The sequence below is a fragment of the Aulonocara sp. 'chitande type north' Nkhata Bay genome, linkage group LG23 (genome assembly GCF_057382095.1).
Source record: "Aulonocara sp. 'chitande type north' Nkhata Bay isolate Kocher_YH1m ecotype deep benthic linkage group LG23, A_spYH_male_GT1.1, whole genome shotgun sequence".
Taxonomy (NCBI): Eukaryota; Metazoa; Chordata; class Actinopteri; order Cichliformes; family Cichlidae; genus Aulonocara; species Aulonocara sp. 'chitande type north' Nkhata Bay.
The window spans coordinates 34893378-34914308 of NC_141365.1; the positions used below are offsets into that span (position 1 = coordinate 34893378).

Sequence of the window (20931 nt, forward strand, 5' to 3'; positions counted from 1 at the left end):
GTGGAGTAGGATGGCAGAATATGGGTGTTTCAGTCTAATTGGCTAAGGTTTTTATCTGCCAGCCTGTTATTTGCTTTTTTCCTCCTTTGAATGATGTCATGTTCTTCTTCCTCCTTGCATCTTTGTCCTCTCTTCCCTCCATTTGTCTTCTCCCCCATCCTCTTCATCTCATTCCCTTCCTCTGCAGCTGTCACATCTGCTTCCCTACCATGGGATTCTCTCTCACATATATGAACAGAGTGCAGCAGTCATGCAATTTTTTTCTCTAGTAATGAATGCCTGAATGCACCAGGCATGTGTACGACGCGGTGAGAGCAGATGGTGCTTTGATAATCTGCTGATCCTGGTACACAAACATGGAGTCGACATTCCTTTTCATCCAGCTATGTGCTTGCGATGCTTCTGTGTCTACAGACCAGAAGAGGTTCCCCCGGTGTTGACGCTCCTCCCAGACAACATCCTGCAGGTTTTGCGCCACCAGTTACTGCAGTGTGTCCAAAAAGCCTCTGACGGCCTGGAGCCCGAGCAGCAAAACCTAGCACTGCTGCTGCTCAAATTCCTCATCATCATCTGCAGGTCAGGATGTTAAACATACACATGCTGTAAAGTTGCTGAGATGAAATTTCACTCTAATGAAGTAGGTGTTCAAAAGTAAGTGATGGAGAAGTTAACAGTTGACTTGTCTTGTGTGTTTGTGTGTCCATGATTCGATGTTTACGAAAGGAACCTATCCAATGTGGAGGAGATTGGTACTTGCTCCTACATCAATCACATCATCACCATGACAACACTTTATATTCAGCAGGTCTGACTCCTCCCTTTTTCTTTTGCACATATTTCTGTGTCCTGTGGTCTTGAAGAATGTATTAATTTAGAGTGGAAAAAGAAGCTCAATGTTTAGAAGTTCAAATCTAATATGCATGCTTTTTGATATTAATTTAGCAGAAGATGAACCCATCTCCAAAATGTCATAGACTTAAAGATGAAACCTTCCTTAACACAATTTAAGATTATTTCATTTATTTACCTTTAAACTGTTTTATACTGAAAAAGGAAAGGAAAGGAAGGACAATGCAAAAAATGTGAGCTCTGTTTTGTTTGACCAACGTTTGAGACATTGGTGAGCTGATGTGATGGTTTTAAAAGTCCAGAGAATGTCAGTTATAAACATACAACATATGTAAAACTTGAATGTAGCCATTGTAATGTCACCCACTGATGCTGTTTGACAGACAATTCCATAAAAATTGCACCAATTCTGTTTTTTTCAAATGGTGGACATTTTTTTTTATTTAATTTGCTTTATTTTTTTGTCTTTGCAGTCATTGTTCTAGTAGTTCTAGAGAAAGATACACTGCACAATCTTCTCCTTGTCTTATTATTTATTATATAGATAATGATTGTTAAGACAGCATGTCTGCTTGATCTCTGAAGTTGAACATTTTATCACAGCAAGGCTGCAGTCATTTTCATCACTTTGTAGTTTCAATTAAGTGAGATTTAAAACATCAAGAAAATTACTTTCTAACTTGGAGAACTACTTGTAGAATTAATGGAAAACCTTTAAAGATGATTTAGCAAATTAGGGGATCGGTGCTCTGCTCTACTGTGCAGTGACAAGTTTGCAAATATGATCTTTATGGAAACGTTTCCCTGCATTCTCACTAGAGATGGCACGATACCACTTTTTCATGTCCGATACGATATCATAAATTTGGATATCTACCGATATGAATCCGATATAGTGTATTTTTTAATTAATAAAACTGTTTTTTTTAAATATCTTGCTGCATTGTGTATAAGTTCATAGCCAAGTTTAAAAAAAACAAAAAAAACCACTAAAGCTATTCTGTTATACCTATATTCAAAAAGTACACTGCACCCAAGATGTTTCATAGTTCAGCAACACTCATCAAGCTAATAACCTTACACCTGCACCATCCTCCCTATTCTGGTATTTTAAAGAGTACTTAGCAGAAATATTAAACAACCTAACTAATCGGGTTGCCAACTCCCAGCAAAAAAAAACAAAAAAACAAGGGAACCACCCCCCACCCTCCGCCTCGTGATGCTTAATCGACGTAATCAACTTTAATTTAACCCCCTAAGACCCGAACTCTTCCACGGCATGCATTTTTAATTTCTCTTTGATATTTGATCTGATTGGGACCTGATGAATGTAAAAACAAAGAATTAGAAAAAATTGTATTTATTTTTTTTTTTACCTAATTTTTGTTTCTAAGAAAAATAAGAGCCACATATGAGGATATTCATTTAAAATTTTGATAGAACAGTAGCAGTATAATGTCCTCGTAAGTGGATATCAGGCTCTTGCAGAGCAAAATTGAGTATTTTGGTCTAAATAACCCAAAATGTGATGTCCACATATGTGGACGCCAGGTCCTAGGAGGTTAATGCACGTGTTTAAAAAAAAAAAAAAAAAATGCACAGAAATCAATTATTTTTCTACAATAATTAAATAGATTCAACATCTTTCTTCAACAGAATTGCAGACTGCACTGATTGTATCTTCCCAAAAGTACTATAGCTTACTAGGGTATATTAGACTTAATAGTTACTATATACAATAATGGACTTCTATACATTTTACATCAGATTAAAACTTTGGATTTAAGATTCAGATAATTATTTATTAAAAGCTAAACATTTTAAATGAGAATAAGAAAGAAAAGTATTTCTTTGTACCCCCCTTTTCCCTGTTAATGCCCTATCGGCCCACCTGGTAAAACTTTGCTGCACAGTTACCAGCCGTGCGTAGAAAAGGATCCTGGTGTAGAATAATAATATTAAATAAATTCTAACAACAGCTTATCAAGCTTAAACGTGCTGCTGTTGTTTAGCCGCTGGTTTCCTCTTTCTGGTGCAAAGTGGGCGATAAATGAACAAGAGAGACGGGAGTCGCGACAGAAAAGCCGATCAGCTGATCATTAATCAGTTTCATGATTGAAGTAGTGACAGGAGAGGGAGGGATAGAGAAGAGGCAGTCGCTCCATATATCGGTTGTTAAGCTTAATTTGGGACAAACATTCGGAGATGAACTTACACACTTGCTTTACTCCTGTCTGGGATAACTTTCTCGGAGATGAAATGCCGGGTTGGTAGTGAGGCTACAAATGCTCAACCAGACCGCCAACAGGTCTCGCACGCCACAGCCGCTCTATCACGTGACGTATACTGCTCCGATGTACTAAGGTTATGAGCTGAGTTACGCCATGTCGCAAGTTTACTGAGGTGCTTTTGTGCTATTTAATGGATCGGATTACATTTTTTATTTCTCTCCGATATCCGATCCAGTAATTTAGGTCAGTAATAATAATAATAATGGATTGCTCGAGCTTTTCGAGACCCTCACATTCACACACTGGTGGAGGCAAGCTACAGTTGTAGCCACAGCTGCCCTGGGGCAGACTGACAGAAGCGAGGCTGCCATATCGCACCTCTGGCCATCACCAGTAGGCGGCAGGTGAAGTGTCTTGCCGAAGGACACAACGACCAAGACAGACAGAGCTGGGGATCGAACTGGCAACTTTCCGTTTACAAGATGAGCTTCCCAACCCCCTGAACCACGGATACGTAATATCGGATCGATCCATCTCTAATTCTTACCCCCCCAAAAAATCACCGTCAACATAGCCTGATGCATCTCACCAGCAAATCTTTTAGACTGATGGAAAAAAACTGCTTTGGTATGTTGGGGGTAGGGGAGGAGACCTTTATTTCAATGAAAAGAACAACTCTCAAATGCTTGAGCACAGAGGAGGATGGATTATGGTTTTGGTTTATGTTGTAACTGGGGTAGGTGTAAAAGATTTCAGTATTGGATGAAAGAATGGATTCAGTTAAAGGTGACCAACTGCTGTAATATCCACCTCTGTACTTTCATTCTTCGACTAAAAAGAGCAGCTGTGTATGATTCACTGTTCAAAAAGAAGCCTGACCTTTTGGTCTTCCCATTTATGCAAACTGAACATCCTCAAAGACCTTTACCAAAAAACCCAAACAAAAAAACGCACAAACATTCTGCAAGAGTGGGTCACAATCCTCCAACCATGCAATGAGATTCTCTCCTTGTTACTTTAAAAAAGCATTTTTTTCCTTCTTTTTCCCTGTTTGAATTTGTAAAAGATGAAAAAAAATTCTTAAAACAGAAATAACTGAGTAGAAATAACTAATAGCTTTTACTTGGCTACCTACTCCCAGTAACAGAAATTTGGGTTAACTATTACACACAGCTGACTGTATTGATTAAACAGAGAAAGTCTCACTGAGACTGAATAGTATGTGCAGTATGTAATGTGGCTGTTTCTATTACAGCTGAAGAGTAAGACCAAAGAGAAGGAGATGGCAGACCAGAGTCAGGCGGAGGAGTTTGTCCGTCATGCACTGGCATTCTGCGAGAGCCTCTACGATCCATACCACAACTGGAGGCATCGAACGTGCGGGTAACAACATCTAGCTTTACTGACAATCACACCTGAGGGGAACGCGGTCCGCTTCAGAGTAACAGACTGTTTTTATTTGGCTTGACAGTGAAATTTAACACCCCGTGTTTAGCAGCTATGTGCTAGCAAGCTGCTGCACTTTGGATTTTTGACTTGGTGGCAAATGCTCACTGCACATGTAGGTGTGCCTAGTCTCACAGTCTGTTTCCCCATTCTTGTGGCTGATAACACCTCATATCTTATTACTGGTAGTCATTTTTTTCCATTATCAGTCATCAGACTGTTGGTAAAACATCCTAACACACATTGTTTGTCTTTTATTTAATTTTTTTTCATCAGATTTGTGTTCCTTGCACAAGTGAACATTGCTAGAACCATAAATATAATTTATTTTCTGGGTTTGCAAAGCTAGGACTGGAAACTTTTTAAAGCTAAAGACTAAACTTTATGTTGAAACAAACTATTTTGCTTTACATAAAACTGCTTTAGATTATTTTTCTTATTTTCAAAAGTCAGACTGCAGTTTGATTTAGTTTTCACTCCTAGAACTGCAAAGGGGATGAGGGTTAGTTTGTCCTGCAACACCAACAGCAGAAATGGCAAAGAAGTCATTTCCTGAAGGCCTTATTTACAAAATATGCAATGATGGGATTTTATTTTAAAATTTACCTACCTTACAAACCTACTGAAGGTGCTCTCTTGATAGCTTATGAAGAAGCTTACTCCTCATTGGTCTGTTTCCTCCTAGGTGTGTCATTCAGATAATAATTTATATAAAACTGTGGCTCTGTAGTTGGCATGGTAACGCAGCAAGGAAGGTTAACTTTGCCTTGATTAGGTAATCTGCTCAGTTCGGGTCCATCATCCCCCAACCAGGCAAGACAGATGGCTGCCCTGCCGCTGAGTCTGGTTCTGCTGGAGGTTTCTTCTGTCAAAAGGGAGTTTTTTCTTCCCACTTTTGCCGAATGCTTGCTCAAAGCAGGTGGTTTGATTGTTGGGGTTTTCTCTGTGTTATAGTCGGGTCTTTACTAGGGCTGGATATCGTCACTGATTTCTAGAATCGATTCGATTCGATTTAAATCGGGGAATTTTGCCTCAGATAGTCAGAAATATTATAATTCTGATCATTTATCAGTCCATATCTATATTTTTATATCTATAAAAAGAAAGCTGACATTTGTGAGACTTTATCAAAGGTGTAAACATCACAGCAGATACCTTTGTGTCAAAGTAAATAAGGATAAAACACAGAAAAACATGAAGGCGGTTTTCCTGGTCTGGGTTTTTATAGCAGATGACCTTAAAAATGTTGTGCAGTAGATCAAAAACGAAGTGAAGCAGAGCAAAGTTACAGAGGTTTGATTAGAGACACAGCTAAGCATTTTGCAATTTTGCACAATTTTAAAAAGTTTAAATTTGTTCAGTTTTGAACAGCAAAAATGAGGCTTTCTTGTCGGAAGTAACAAACCCCCCCCCCCCCAAAAAAAAAAAACAGCAGCCGACACCGTAGACTGGTGGGTAATAAGTAGGGGTGGGTTTTGATTATCGATTTAGAGAGAGAGAGAGAGAGAGAGAGAGCTCTACATGAAGTGTGATTTTTATCGTGGTGGAAGCAAAACAGCAAAAGTCAGAGGAAATTCGTGATGATGTTTATGTGAAGCGAAATGTGAAGCGTAGTTTGGATCGTCTTTGGCTGCTGGTTCAGTCAATATTGTTTGGAGAGAGATAAAACCTGCAGCTTCAGAATCTAGCACAAAAAGTAAACACATAAGTAAACACGTAAACACAAAGCGCTGGCCGACACTTCAGAATCAGTGATCTGTCGGCTTTCAGCCCCGACAGCGTGTCCGTGTCCACGTACGTGCCGTCGGGTGAGAAAGGCGACATCTCACTGATTCGGATGTGTTGGGTCCACGTTTTTGTGCAGAAGCCTTGTACCTGCTCTCATTTACTGTTTTGTGGTTGTAGAAATTCTGGTGTTTCGGGCAAAATAAATTTATATTTAAAAATCGATTCAGGATTTTAATGAATCGATATCATGTTCAGAATCGATTTTAATCGATAATTAAAACCCACCCCTAGTCTTTACCCTACAATGTAAAGCACCCTGACGAGACTGCTGTTGTGTTTTTTGGCACTATATAAATAAAATTGAGTTGTACTGAAAATGAACAGGAGCTGTTCCTCAGTGTGCTGTGTTTGTTCCTTCCAGGGAGCAGCAGATGGGTACGGTAGAGAGGAGCAGGCAGAAGTACAAAGCAGCTCCCCTCACTGTTGAATTTGTTCCTTTCTTTTACCGTAAGTGTCTTGCTTTTCACTCGAGCCCTCACTCCCACTCCCTTCAATGTACCAGAGTGTTTTTTAGAGGTATATGAATCAAATGTGCAGAACTTTCAGCTGCTCTGAACTTTACAGTGTGCCACTATGTGCACTTATTTTTAAATGTGTATATGGTCCTTCTTCAGAGTCCTCTTCAAGTAAGGATGTAGAAGCAGTTCTCAGTACATCCCACTACTGTTCTGATTACAGACCATAAGCTCTGCTCTCCTCTGTCCTCCCCTATCATCTCGTCTAAGAGCTCCCACGCCATCACTCTCTCCCACCGCCTCCCCCTCTTTCCTCTCTGGGTCCTGGTGAATCCGTTCTTTGTGCATTTTTTTCTGTTTACCATTCGTGGAGATGAGCAGATAGTGAATAGTATCTGTCAAGCCACTTCAGCGCTGCTGGGGGCCATTTTAAACAAATACTCCTTTCTGTCCTGTGTCAAATGTGTGGCTGCTGTGGTTTATCACAAAAGATAACACCCAAGGCTCAACCAGACTTCTTTTCCCGCTTGTGTGCTTTGGGTTGTGGGCAAGCAGCAAGTCTGTGAGAGTACTGTTCCTTTCATTAAGCATGTTTGTATATTATGTCTAAATTTGTAGGATTGTAATTAGTGTTATTCAGGGAACTAAATTGAATTGTTTTGAAATGTATGGGATGAAGGAAGTAGACATCACGGAGCCAAAATGTCGGATTTCTTTTCCCCAGCTGGATGTGTTGACAGATGAGTTAATGGGTGACTGGGACCGCTGTAAAACTAAAATTACTACAACGTGTGTGTGTGTGTGTGTGTGTGTGTGTGTGTGTGTGTGTGTGATAGTTAAGGTCCTATCTTATTTGCTTTGCCGATTTCGTCGACCCTCCTTTCATAAAAAATATGAGAATTTGCTGTTTCTGCATCTGAATTCATGCAGTGTTTACTTGAGAGGTGGAAGTTGAGGAAAGCCACACTTGTGTATTTACATGTTTGCCCCCCTTACAGAGTGCTTCCAGGAGAGCGAGCATCTAAAGGAGAGTCTGAAATGTTGCCTGCTACACCTGTTTGGAGCAGTAGTTGCTGGAGATCAGGTAAGCTTCAGCTTAAATGAGCTGGGCTTGCTGGCCATAGATGTGGTGATAGAGTGCTTTGAGATGCCATTCATCATTATTATTAGTAGTAGTAGTACTAAGTAGAACTGCTTCTTGTTAACTGTCTCAGACTATGTTGTGGATATGAAGGAGTGACTTTTGGTTTATGGTTTCTTTTATTTCTCTGCTTTATCTGATTGGTTGATCACCAGCAAAGGAATACAGCATTGATGTTTAAATGAGCACTCTTCATCTTGAATGCAGTGCATGAGTTGCTATTGTATTCTTTATTTTTCAGTGGTATTGTTGTTTATCTTGCCGCTTTCCCACACTCTAGGACGGCGCTTTCAATTCTCTCTGATCTCAAGTGACTTGCTTTGACTAACTCACATTGTTTCCCTCCCTCCACCACTGCAACCCCGGCAGAGGAACGCTCTCCTTGCAATTTCTCCAGCCACCATGGAAGTGTTGATGCGGGTCCTGGCTGACTGCTCCATGGGTAGCTGCTCCTCAGAGGAAGGCGAGGACTGGGATAGTGAGGCCCCGGACCGTAAAGCACTGCTGACGTTGGGCTGCCTGCGGGAGGTGGTCCAGCGGCTCCTGGCCTCCAGCTCAGACCAGCGGCAGGTGGAAATTGCCTCAGTGCTGGAAAACTACTTTAAGCTGCTCAACTCGGACCCAGCAGCTGTCGTGGCTGCCCAGCAGCAGCAGCAGCAAGCCAAGGGCCGAGTGCCAACACTGGGTCGACACTGGGAGAGCAGATTTGTGGCCCTGCAAGTAAACATGCTAGGTATGATCTTAATCCACAAAAGTGTGTCTTTCATCATTTTGAAGACATTTTAAATTAGTTACCAGCTGCTACATTTTGTTTAAAGATAATTTTCAAAGATGGAAGCCGAGCTAATCTAACAGTGTTTACATTCTGTTGTCATTCATCTCTCTACTCCTTTTTTATTTGTCTCACTGTGCTTCTCTTCGTCTTTGCCCCTCTGTGTTGATTTCTCCTGCCTTTCAGACACTATCAGGGACATGTTCCTGTGTTCAGACAGGCCAGTACTACAAGCCATCTTCCTCAACAGTAACTGTTTTGAGCATCTCACACGACTGCTCCAGAACAGCAAGGTAAAAGCACAGCTCCTTTTTTTTCTGTTTCTTTTTTTTTTTTTTTGTCTATTTATAACCCGTAGATTCAGCTGGCATCGAGAACTGTGCAGGATCTTTGTTGTTCTTGTTAGTATCTTGTATCTGATACCCCAGCCTCCTAAGGCTGTTTGTGTTTACACACTGATAAGGAGGCCGCACTGTGATGCAATGCTTGTATTGTATCTTGTCGTTTTTCATTGTATTTGTTATTAAAAAAAGAGAGAGAGAGAGAGAGCAGGAAGCCAAACACATGGAGCTGTGAGAAGTGGGGTGATATTCAGAGAAAAACGATCATTTGCAAATTTGAAAGTCAAAAAAATACTAAGACTTTTTTTTTTTTATGTTAAGGAATTAAATCTTCAGCTTCTAAGACTGAATCTACCTCATCATACCCCAGATACTGTTGCTAAACAGGGACGTGCAAGCTCATGCATAATCATGCACACCTTGCATGAATATGCATGAGGCCTCGGATGGAGCCTTTTTATGCGGAGTTTGCATGTTCTCTCCAGGTCCTCCGCCTTCCTCCCACAGTCCATAGATGTGCATGGGATTAGATTAATAATGTTAACCCCCGAACCTGAATTCGATAAGCAGAAGAAGATGGATGAATATTTAAACACAGTATATATGATGTAAACAGCAATATGCTTGCACTTGCTGTAGTACGTGATGCAGAGCAGCTATCATCCCCACCAAATAAGAATGTTGTTGCCCTCTAAATGGGCTCATCACACAGCCGTGTCTCTTTAAAGTCTGGAGGTTTCTGATAATTTGGGGTTTCCAGGCTGGAGTTGGGTGTTTCCTTATTGCTAAATTTGTTCCAAAGTTACTTGATTAGGTTCTACAATTCAAGTGCATGACGAGCATCAGCAAACTGTCCTGCATCTCAGATATTATTCAGGATTTTACTTGTAAATATGTGACTTTTTCCTCTGAATACTACACCCATACCTGGGCCCACAGTTGCACTAGATGGTATCATATGGAATCACATTAATGTGTAATTATTTTTCAGATTATTGATTCACTTGAGTAGCATATGAGTTGATGGAAAAAAATTTATTTTATTTTTTTAATATGGAGTTGAAGTTCACATCTTAGAAATCGGTTTTATTATTACATCTCCGGTCAGTCTGCTGCAGGTGACACATTTGAAGTTGAATACAGTTTTGTCCAGGTCTCGTCAATCCTGTTTGTCATGTTTAATATTTCACTTTCAGTGTGAGAACGAGCATTTTGCCCTCCTTGCATGTTTACCTCTGCACAGCGCAGCTGGATCACCAAACAACGCGTCCACACGGTGGCATTGCTATTAACCTAGCACCCTCTCCTCCACTTATAACATCTTTCCTCCTCCCCTGCACTGTCCTCTGTCTCTCCCTTGTCTCTTTCTATCAGCCTCCCCACATGCTATGTTGACATGTTGCCTGTTGTGTCTATCAGCTGGTTAATGCTAGGTGCACGGCGGCAGACAAGGACCAGAAAGATATAACCAACAACAGGTTACTGACAGGCGAGAGGGACACTCAGGTACCGCCGAGAAAAGCCCCACATTATCTCACCCCCTCCACATCATTCATCTGCCCTGCCCTTATTCTCATCTGCTACTGCTGCCAAATCCCTCCACTTTCATCTCACCAGAATCATGAGGCCGCTCCACAGCAAGACCCTCATACTGCCTTACCTTTCTTTATTATTATTATTACTATTATTATTATTATTATTATTATTACGATTTTACTTAGATTGTGAATTAATAGCACAATAGAGAACACGTCGATGTTTTCCTACTGCTGGTCCCAAGTCTGAATAAAAGGGGAGGGTTGTGTCAGGAATGACATCTGCCATAAAGTCTTTGCCAAATCAAACATGCAGATCATCAGGAATGAAATTTCCATACCAGACTGGTCATGGTCTGGTTGCCAATAAAGTGCCATTGGAAACTTTGCTATTGTTGGCTGAAGCCAACATGACAGAGGAAAGAGGACAAGGAGACTTTGTGGTGCAAAGTTTAAGAAAGGTAGATGTTAGCACAGAAAAAGTGGGAAAGTAAGGGAGATGAAGTAAGTAGTACTGAGGCGGGACACTTAGGAAGGAGAAAAAGACTTGTATCAATTGGCTGGGCAGAGAGATTGAACTAGAAAGGATGTGCAGCAGGTTAGGGTGATTTAAGATAGAGATGGAGAGTATGTTGAGAAGATGGAAGGAGTACTTTAACAGGCAGATGAATAAAGAAAATGAGAATGAGGAGGACTGATGGAGGTAAGTTAGTGAATCAAAAGGTACAGAGGATTGGTAAAGAGGAAGTGAGGACAGCTGTGACAAGGATGAAGCTGGTCCAGATGACATACCTGTGGAGGTATAGAGCAGTGGTCCCCAACCTTTTTTGCGCCACGGACCGGTTTATGCCCGACAATATTTTCATGGACCGGCCTTTAAGGTGTCGCGGATAAATACAACAAAATAAAACTAGTACTGGTACCGAAAAAAAGAAAATTTATTCATAACACAAGTGAAAAGACCAAGGAAAACAGAGTTAACGATAAAAACAATAACAAAATAACGCTGAAAACCAATAAAAACCCTGAAAACTATACACTTCACACAGCCTCAACTCTCATGGCCCGGTACCAAACGACTCACGGACCGGTACCGGTCCGAGGCCCGGGGGTTGGGGACCGCTGGTATAGAGATGTCCAGGAGATTTTTTTTTAACACTTTCAGTCAGACAAGATTTGAGGAATGGAGAAAACGTGTACCGGCAGCAGTTTTTAAGAACAAGGGTGATGACGGGTGATGTAGTAACCACAGGGGGATAAAGCTGATAAGTCAAACAATGGGAAACAGTTGTTGAAATTAGGTTAAGAGCAGAAGTGACGATCAGCAAGCAGCAGTGTGGCTTCATGCCGAGAGAGCACTACACATACAATGTTTTAGAGGGTTGATACAGGAAGTCAAAAAAGAGGTCCACTGTGTATTTGTGGATCTAGAGAAAAGATATTATTTGGTGCCAGAGTACGATGAGAGGATGCTGGGGACAGTGTGAGATGGAGGCAGATGATTCACTGTGGCGAACCCTAAAGGGAGCAACCAAAAGATGATTAACAGAGAATCCTCTTGCTGTCAGGGTGCTGATCATTCTTTGTGACTGCAAATGCAGCTAATGCATCATCAGGCGATAGCTCATAGATTCAGAAAATGTTTTCCTACCTTTGCTCTGCACAGGGACTGTTCACCAGCAAACCAGATCCTGCTCAGATGGGATTGGTCAATAGAACTAAAACCACAAGCAGACTACAAACCCAAACCAAAATGCTTCTGGTACCTAAAATCTTTTCTCTTGCCTACAGAATCTTTTTACACAGATATAAAGGTACATTCCCATTAATCATTCCCATAATTAATTTGAAAGGTTCATAAATGTTAGGCTCGATCAGGATCCGTAATTTGTGCCGATAATGCACCAAAAAGATGTCTCGCCAAACAATAAAGAAAAACAGCTTCCAGCATGAACAGAAAGTAACATGTAGCAGCAGGTAAGTTAACCTATCTCACCTACAGAGATGAAAGATTTGGTCTACTTTAGTGAGTCAACAAATACCAGCTGAACAGTGAAAAGTAAAACTTTACTAAGTTCACTAAGTTTTAATATTTCCTGCTCCTTCTTTTACTTCAGCTGTCAGTCAGCGCTCTTCACACAGAATGGAAAGGGGAAAAAAGCAGACGTTCGCTCAATTTAGAGCACAAATATAAATGCGATGAAGTGGGGAGACAAAAACTGATGTTTTAAAACTTCAACTGAGCTAAGGTGATAAACAACCACTCAACAATGTGATTTTTGTGGCCTTGCTGTGGAGTGACTTCGATGCCTCGTGTGTTAAAGCAATTTCCTCCCTCCCCTGAGCACCTCTTCACTCCTATACCCACCTTCTCATGCATTGTCCTGGTTTTCTTTGGTATACTAAGGGCTCCACTGGAATGCTATCACAATGGCCTGGTGTGTGTTCTCACAGAGTTCAGTGGTTTGAGGTAATCTGGACTCTGTGACGATGATCTAAGTGTTTTGTTTTTGCCACAGTCCCTCTCCAGCTGCTCCGAGACTCTGCAGAGCATTCTCATGTCAATCAAATAATGGGTTTAGTGACCCAGAATGTGTCGGGCATGAGCAGGACAAAGCTGGATGGAGATGGATCTGTGTTAAATGTGTCATGGTTTGGCTTGTGTTTTCTGGGTTGCATGCTTTGTTTTAAATGTGTGTGCCACTGTGGAAAGAAAAACAGTGAGGTACTTCTTTGTGGTTGACTGTCTGTGTGGAAGTGGGTGTTTCTTTTTGTTTTAAACTAAACCTTGATGTCCCGATGTTATTAAAAGGATTGCTTTTTACCTGGAGCAGAAGAACAAGTCTTACCTTCACTATAACATCTGCAGTACAAGCCTTGATGCCAGCTCCTACTGCAGGGTTCTAACCATCATCAGTGATTTTTACTCACTTTTTACACAAACAAAATGAATCAGACTCCAAGGCATCAACTAAAGTTTACTTCTTATCTTTTTTTTATAGTGATGCATGTTGTTTTTAGGCCCTGAAAGAAGTTGGTCTTCAGTGTTGCAATAATCTGTCAGTACCAACTTTTCCTACTAAAAGAACAACTTTTTAGCAACGGGGACAGACTAGTTTTTTTTCTTTCAGGTGTTTCAAGGGCGGTTGGACTCCCTTGCCGTAGCAACCATCAAAGCCCTAACAACAGTGATGCACAAATCGCCAGCTGCAAAGGTAAAACTATTGGTAGTCTGTTACTTTTAATTTTGCAATTTTAGATTTTTAGAGATTGCTAGCGACTGTGGGCTAAAAGAGCTTAAATAGCACACCTTGTATATGAGAGCCTGCTAAACAACCATTTGGCTATCAGCGGAGTCAGCAGGGTTTGACTTGGTGGCCTCCTAATATATCCTGGGAAGACTGAGTGACTGGAGACACTTATATCTTTGTCGGTGTGCTGTTCTATGCCACACAGATGATAGAACAATTGATATTGTTTCATTAAAGAGACTTTCATTTAATGCTAAGTGAATAAAACTTGTAACGTCCTGAAACATTTCTGAAACATTACAAAGACGTTTAGTTGGAGTCAAATTGTTACAAAATTCCTTGTGGCTCTCTTGATTTGTACAGGAGGTTTTTAAGGAGAGGATCGGGTACAATCACTTGTACGAAGTACTTATCTCCCTCGGGCAGCCATCTCGACACCTCCTCAAAGAGCTGATGAATATGGTGAGACAAACACTGAAGACTTTTATTGTCTGACTTTCAAATTTCTATAATTGTCTGAATAATCCAAAGTGTTTAATGGCTGTATTTCCTAAATCGTTAATGGATGGTGACTAGAGTTCTCTCTGTGTGTGTGTGTGTGTGTGTGTGTGTGTGTGTGTGTGTGTGTGTGTGTGTGTGTGTGTGTGTGTGTGTGTGTGTGTGTGTGTGTGTGTGTGTGTGTGTGTGTGTGTCCAGGCAGTGGAGGGTGAGCACACCTCAGTGGGCCTCCTGGGCATCAGTAATGTGGAGCCTTTGCTGCTGCTGGTCCAGTGGCTCCCAGAGCTGGACTCCTCAGAACTGCAGCTCTTCACAGCTGATTGGCTCCGCCGCCTTAGTTGCCTCAACCGCCAGACCCGTGCTACCTGTGTCAACGCCGCCATGGTCATGCGCGCACTAGCTGCCTTGGAGCGCCACGAGCGACTACACAGAGCTTGTGCTGAAAGCCTTTTGGGGCTAGTAGGCTCACTTGGGTGCCAGTCTTTGAGTGCCAGGGAACTGTTGGAGTTCTTGCGTCTCCTTCGGCTTCCAGAGTCCAGCCAAGCACATCCATACGTAGGTCCTGCTCTGAAAGCCCTCCTCGCCATGGTGCGCAAGCAAGGCTTGGAAAGTGCCATGCAGTACTTTGACTTGTCGCCCAGCATGGCTGGCATCGTAGTTCCAACAGTGCACCGCTGGCCAGGGTCTGCCTTTAGCTTCCTCGCCTGGTTGTCACTGGACCAGGACCAGCTGGGCCCATCCAGCAAAGACAAGAGAAAACAGCTGTACAGGTCAGAAGAAAAGACATAAATATAGGCAGGAATAACTGGGAACACATTTCATATTTAAATCAGTGTTGAAGGATGTTTATCATCTTAAATTTTACATATAATGTTAACCTTTGTAAATCAAAGGCTTTTGACAATGGTAGGCAGTAATCTGGTAAAAACCCATCTGTAATTCTATAATTAGCACTCAATCTTTCAAAGCATATTGGATTATTCTGCATTAAATAGTTAAAATAAACAAAGCTGCATTGAGAAGGGAAACGCTGTTTTTACCAGGAAAAAAGGGAATCCAGTCCCTTCGTACCTGAAGTAGTAACCTCAGTGTAACCAGTGTAACCTTATAGCAACAATTTCAGTAAAAAGCTATGCATGTTAAACACTCAAAATATTTCAAATGGTTTTCTTTGATTCTCTACAGCTTTTTTACTCCAGGAGGAACAGGTTTTGAGGCCTTTATCAGCTCAGCAGGTGTGCTGGTTGTTGCCGTATGCACAAAGAAGGAGTATGTCACAGTCATGCTGCCTGATTACTGCTTCTGTGACTCTCTCTGGGTGAGTCAGATTTAATGATGTCATTTCTTTGCTGAAAGGGTAGTACCACTGAAAAATGCGTCTCCAGAGCACATGAATACATCAGTATTTATCAGAGATGAATCAGAAAGATGTGTAACACCCTTGACTGTTCCTTGAGTTAATAAATCCAGCTACACAAAGATTATATGTGTAGAGTATTTATTTAGATGAATACTTCATTTGGACCTCTTGTGGAGTTGTAGTTTAGGAAGTTGACGTCTAATGGAGGTGTTTGAATTTCTGTCCACAGCACAGCATCGGTGTGGTGCATGTGCCTGGAAAGAGGCCATTTGGACAGAGTCTAGTCTACATTTATGTGGACGGACAGCAGAAACTTTCTGCCCCCCTCAAGTACCCGACCATGACAGAGGTGAGACCTGAACCTCCGTTATTATCATTATTATTATTATTATGGACCAATCAGCTTATCTGTCACAACACCTAAATTTTACAGTTTCTAAAATATTTTTGCTGTCTTATATTCTTTCTTTGTTTCCCACATTCTTCTGCTTTACTCTTCCTGCAGCCGTTCACCTCCTGTTGCATCGGCTCAGCAGGCCAGCGCACCACCACTCCTCCACCCTCCCAGATCCCAGACCCTCCCTTCTCCTCGGCCACCACCCCTACCACTCGCTCGTCACTGGGCGGCATCCTGTCCCCTCACACCTGGGGAGGCCTCCTGGGAGGGAAGCCTGAGTCTGTGACTAAGCTAATCTCAGCGGGCACTCAGGATAGCGAGTGGGGAAGCCCCACGTCCCTGCAGGGCCAGCTAGGAAGTGTCATGGTGTTTCATGAACCACTGCAGCAGAACCACATAAAAGCCATCTGTAGTGCTGGTAAGTGATGCGAAATTATGGAAGAGGTGCAAAATTAAAAATAAATGTAAAGAAGAAAAAATTGAACAAGAATGTGGTTTGAATCAGTTTTATAACTTAAGGTTTTTTTCTGCACAGGTCCAAACTGCATCTCTCCATTTAAAGCCCAAGAATCAGAGCTTGGGGACCTTTCAGCCAAATTGTTGCTGCACTACTCACCCAAGGTGCTTACTGTGATTACTGTCTCAGCCACGCCTTCTTAGAATCAGCTGTGTGTAGCAGCAGATGGGATTCTCTGGGGTTACATCACTTCCTTTTGTTTGTGTTTAGCTGAAACTTTACCTGCTAACTAAACAAAGTCCTTTTGTTAACAGGCCTGCAGAAACCCCATCTGCCTGGACCTGTCTCCAAACATGCTCCACGGACGCCTGACAGGGAACAAAGTCGTTAACTGGGATATCAAGGTGGGCGGAAACTGAAACTCGTGCTGTCATGGAAATGTTTTATGGCCAGTGGAGTATTTGTGCTTGTACTGCATGGATGTAATATACACACTATTTTAAAATGAACTGAAGGTCCTTCTAGAAGCACATCTTCCCTCTCAGCAGCTATTTTTAGAATGAAATCAAGGCCATTGATGCTTAAAGTTTATTTTAAAAAAAAAAAGGAAGAAGAATTGAATCAATGTAAAATGTGGCTTGGTCTTTAAAGTGCTGTGATTGGTTGGTTGGCTGTGTTTGATGTGCTGCCTGTGGGAGGGTAACTTTGGACAGTGCCTGAAATGATTCTCCTTACACGTTCTGGAGTTTGTGTGAAAACTGGTCAAATCATATAGAATGTTTGGTAAGTTTGTCCCAAAATAATGTTTTAAAAGCTTTAGTCCACAGACGTTCCTGAGGATATTATGACTTTGGCTCAGTCCACAATGCTGACATCAGTTTCTGACATATCCCAACAGAGCACTTGAATAAATTAATCATCCAAATCTGTGTTCTAGAGCAGCGGTCCCCAACCTTTTTGCGCCACGGACCGGTTTATGCCTGACAATATTTTCACGGACCGGCCTTTAAGGTGTCGCGGATAAATACAACAAAATAAAACTAGTACCGGTACCGAAAAAAATAAGATTTACTCATAACACACGTGAAAAGACCCAGGAAAACCGAATTAACGATAAAAACAGTAACAAAATAACGCTGAAAACCAATAAAAACCCTGAAAACCATACATTTCACACCTGAGCCTCAACTCTCGTGGCCCGGTACCAAACGACTCACGGACCGGTACCGGTTCGAGGCCCGGGGGTTGGGGACCGCTGATCTAGAGAACAAAAAAAGCTTTTGGGTATGAAAAGTAAAGTGCCTTAAATCTGTAGTTTTTATTTTGACCACTAGGGGGAAGGCAGGGGTTGGACGACCACCATCTTTAGTGGTGCTGAATTTTCAGCTTTCTTTTTCAATTCTGAGCACCACACGTCCCCCTACTAAGCTCTATGATATTGATCTTTGGCAGGACATGATCAACTGTGTGGGTGGCCTGCCAATTCTCTTCCCAATCCTGGAGCAGTTGGCTTTCGTGACTCCTGATCAGCAGATGAATGATCCCACAGCTGGATCTGATTTCATCACCCCAGATGTGACCACACCAGCCGATGGCGATTGGGTCATTCTCCCATCTAACAGGTCTTCAGGTCTGTTCTGATACAACTGTCAAATCCTTGTCATGAAACAAACAATTGTGTTAATGGGCAGAATAAGGAAATAAACTGAGATACATTTTCTACCTCAGAGGCCCGCCTGGAGAAGAATCTGGTAGCCACATTCCTGTTGGTGCTGAAGCATTTTCTGCAGAGACACCCAATCAACCAGGAGAATCTGCTGTACTTACATGGCGTCGGGACACTGGGAGCCCTGCTACAGAAGGTCTTGGTTTAAGCATGATTTTGCATATGGCTAATTTGGGTGGATACATATTTACAATTAAATATAAAACCAAGTTCATTCTGCAAATTGTTACTTTCTATATTTACAGTTTTGTTTTGTTTTTTCTACACTTGGCTCTGTGTGATGTCAGAGAGAGGACATGCCTAATATGGTCATCTCAAGCACGCATGTCTGTCAGTGAGCACAGAAGCTCCACCCACCTGCAGTTTAAGCGTCCTGTTCATGAGGGGCAGCCAATCAGGTGGGCTGGACCAAGGTCCAGATAAATAAGAAATATTTAGAATCTCTTGTCCAAGAAAACATCCAAAGATAAAAAAAAAACAAACAAACATATGGAGCTTGAAATGAGCAGAATAGCCTCGCTTTAAAGAATGTCAAATTTTCTGATTTTGGTGAAAGTAAATGCATTTCATCTTATGTTAGGTTTGAGCATATCCTGTCAGCATTTCCTTTAGTATAGAGGGATGTTTTAATAGTATTTTTGGTGCAAAGCATCCATTAGATTTTATTTCAGGCAGTACATTAATTAAACCAGGCTGTGCCCAGTGACCATGAGCCTCTTTTGTTTTTCATCCTATTCAGTATGGATTAGTTTGACTCTAAGAGCTTACAGCTGAGGAATTCAGACTGTCTGGCTGACATCATTTGATTTCTGATACAAAGGACCACGTATTCTTTATAATTATTTCACCTCCGATCCTTTTTGTCCCTGTCTGTCGCTTCGTCTGTGTTTGTTCCTTGTCTGTGTTTTTGTCCTTTTGTTTGACCCTTCGTGTGCTGGTTCTTTAATCTTCAGCTCTCCAATCCAAACCCTCCTTTTCCTCCTCAGTCTTTTGTCATGTGCAAGTCCCTCTCTATTTATTTACTTAGCGAGGAGACTGAGTCAGCATTTACACCAATGGAAAATAAAAGCCTCCACAGAGACCGAGATTAAATGAAAGTGTCTTAGATGTGGTAACAGTTGCTCTAGGCGATGTAACCACACCCTTTAAATGGTATCCAAATAATCCACTAATATGCTTACTTCTTCCCTTATCTGTTTATGGGTACTGAGTTATGGGTGTCACATGGCTTTATGGTGACCTGATAACAAGCTTTTCTTTGTTTCTTAAAAGGTGCATTTTCATATCATACGTGTAGTCAACTGTACTGTGTTTCCTCTGCGTGTCATCATTTTTCATGGGTGTCTGAACATGTTAGTGTTTGAGTTAATAGTTATGTTTGTTTGTGTTTAGCTGCCAGCTGGGCATGTTGGCGTCAGCGTGCTGGTTGCTGTGCAGCTCCTGATAGAACAAGTGACATATGAGAAGAATCAAGCTCTGCTGCAGCAGCTTCACACTCATCTGCTGTTCAATTTCAACATCTGGAACAAAGGGGACTTCCCGCTACGCATAGGTTAGATCTATACATTTGTATTTGTGTGCCTTTGATAATTGTTTCAATACACATGATTTTACAGTTTCTCATCTACACAACAAGGTATTTAATACCAGGGTCACAAACGCAGCTACTCTACATTTGATTCATGCTCTGTTCATGTCCTGTAACTCTGAGCCAGACCAAGGAAGCAGAGCCAAGCTCAGCTAACAATCCAGGCACATGAGCTGATCTAGGTGCACATTCAGCTATTGCTTGTCATATTCTTCCTATTTAAGGAACTTTAACTTGCATGCAGTTTCTGCTGCCTCTGCAAGCTACTTTGCAACACACCTCAACCCTAGACTTTCCATTTCATACCATTTCTGGCTTAATCAATACATTTTTCCATGCACAGACTTTACTTGTATTGGCAGACACAAATATACAGTGGGGCAAAAAAGTATTTAGTCAGCCACCGATTGTGCAAGTTCCCCCACTTAAAATGATGACAGAGGTCAGTAATTTGCACCAGAGGTACACTTCAACTGTGAGAGACAGAATGTGAAAAAAAAAATCCATGAATCCACATGGTAGAATTTGTAAAGAATTTATTCGTAAATCAGGGTGGAAAATAAGTATTTGGTCACCTCAAACAAGGAAAATCTCTGGCTCTCACAGACCTGTAACATCTTCTGTAAGAAGCTTTTCTGTCCCCCACTCGTTACCTGTATGAATGGCACCTGTTTGAACTCATCATCTGTATAAAAGACACCTGTCCACAGCCTCAAACAGTCAGACTCCAAACTCCGCCATGGCCAAGACCGAAGAGCTTTCGAAGGACACCAGGAAAAGTATTGTAGACCTGCACCAGACTGGGAAGAGTGAATCTACAATAGGCAAGCAGCTTGGTGTGAAAAAATCAACTGTGGGAGCAATCATCAGAAAATGGAAGACATACAAGACCACTGATAATCTCCCTCGATCTGGGGCTCCACGCAAGATCTCATCCCGTGGGGTCAAAATGATCATGAGAACGGTGAGCAAAGATCCCAGAACCACACGGGGGGACCTGGTGAATGACCTGCAGAGAGCTGGGACCAAAGTAACAAAGGTCACCATCAGTAACACACTACAACGACAGGGAATCAAATCCCGCAGTGCCAGACGT

At 41.7% G+C, this 20931-nt stretch overlaps 1 protein-coding gene across 6 annotated transcripts in view; it reads left to right on the forward strand.

Annotated features, from left to right (window-relative positions):
* The window catches only part of nbeal1 (neurobeachin-like 1), a 61673-nt gene that overhangs the window by 19487 nt on the left and 21255 nt on the right, over positions 1-20931 (forward strand). For 4 of the 6 annotated variants that reach the window (XM_086281933.1, XM_086281930.1, XM_086281931.1 and 1 more), the window contains 19 exons: positions 415-576; positions 724-805; positions 4336-4463; positions 6676-6761; positions 7768-7853; positions 8280-8643; positions 8869-8975; positions 10443-10529; positions 13690-13773; positions 14173-14271; positions 14506-15077; positions 15493-15625; positions 15897-16016; positions 16173-16482; positions 16600-16685; positions 16836-16925; positions 17974-18151; positions 18250-18383; positions 19640-19799. In XM_086281933.1, the coding sequence (XP_086138059.1) occupies positions 415-576; positions 724-805; positions 4336-4463; positions 6676-6761; positions 7768-7853; positions 8280-8643; positions 8869-8975; positions 10443-10529; positions 13690-13773; positions 14173-14271; positions 14506-15077; positions 15493-15625; positions 15897-16016; positions 16173-16482; positions 16600-16685; positions 16836-16925; positions 17974-18151; positions 18250-18383; positions 19640-19799 (3068 nt within the window). The remainder of the gene's footprint in view (positions 1-414; positions 577-723; positions 806-4335; positions 4464-6675; positions 6762-7767; positions 7854-8279; positions 8644-8868; positions 8976-10442; positions 10530-13689; positions 13774-14172; positions 14272-14505; positions 15078-15492; positions 15626-15896; positions 16017-16172; positions 16483-16599; positions 16686-16835; positions 16926-17973; positions 18152-18249; positions 18384-19639; positions 19800-20931) is intronic. The other 2 variants (XM_086281935.1, XM_086281934.1) reach the window with 1 other exon arrangement.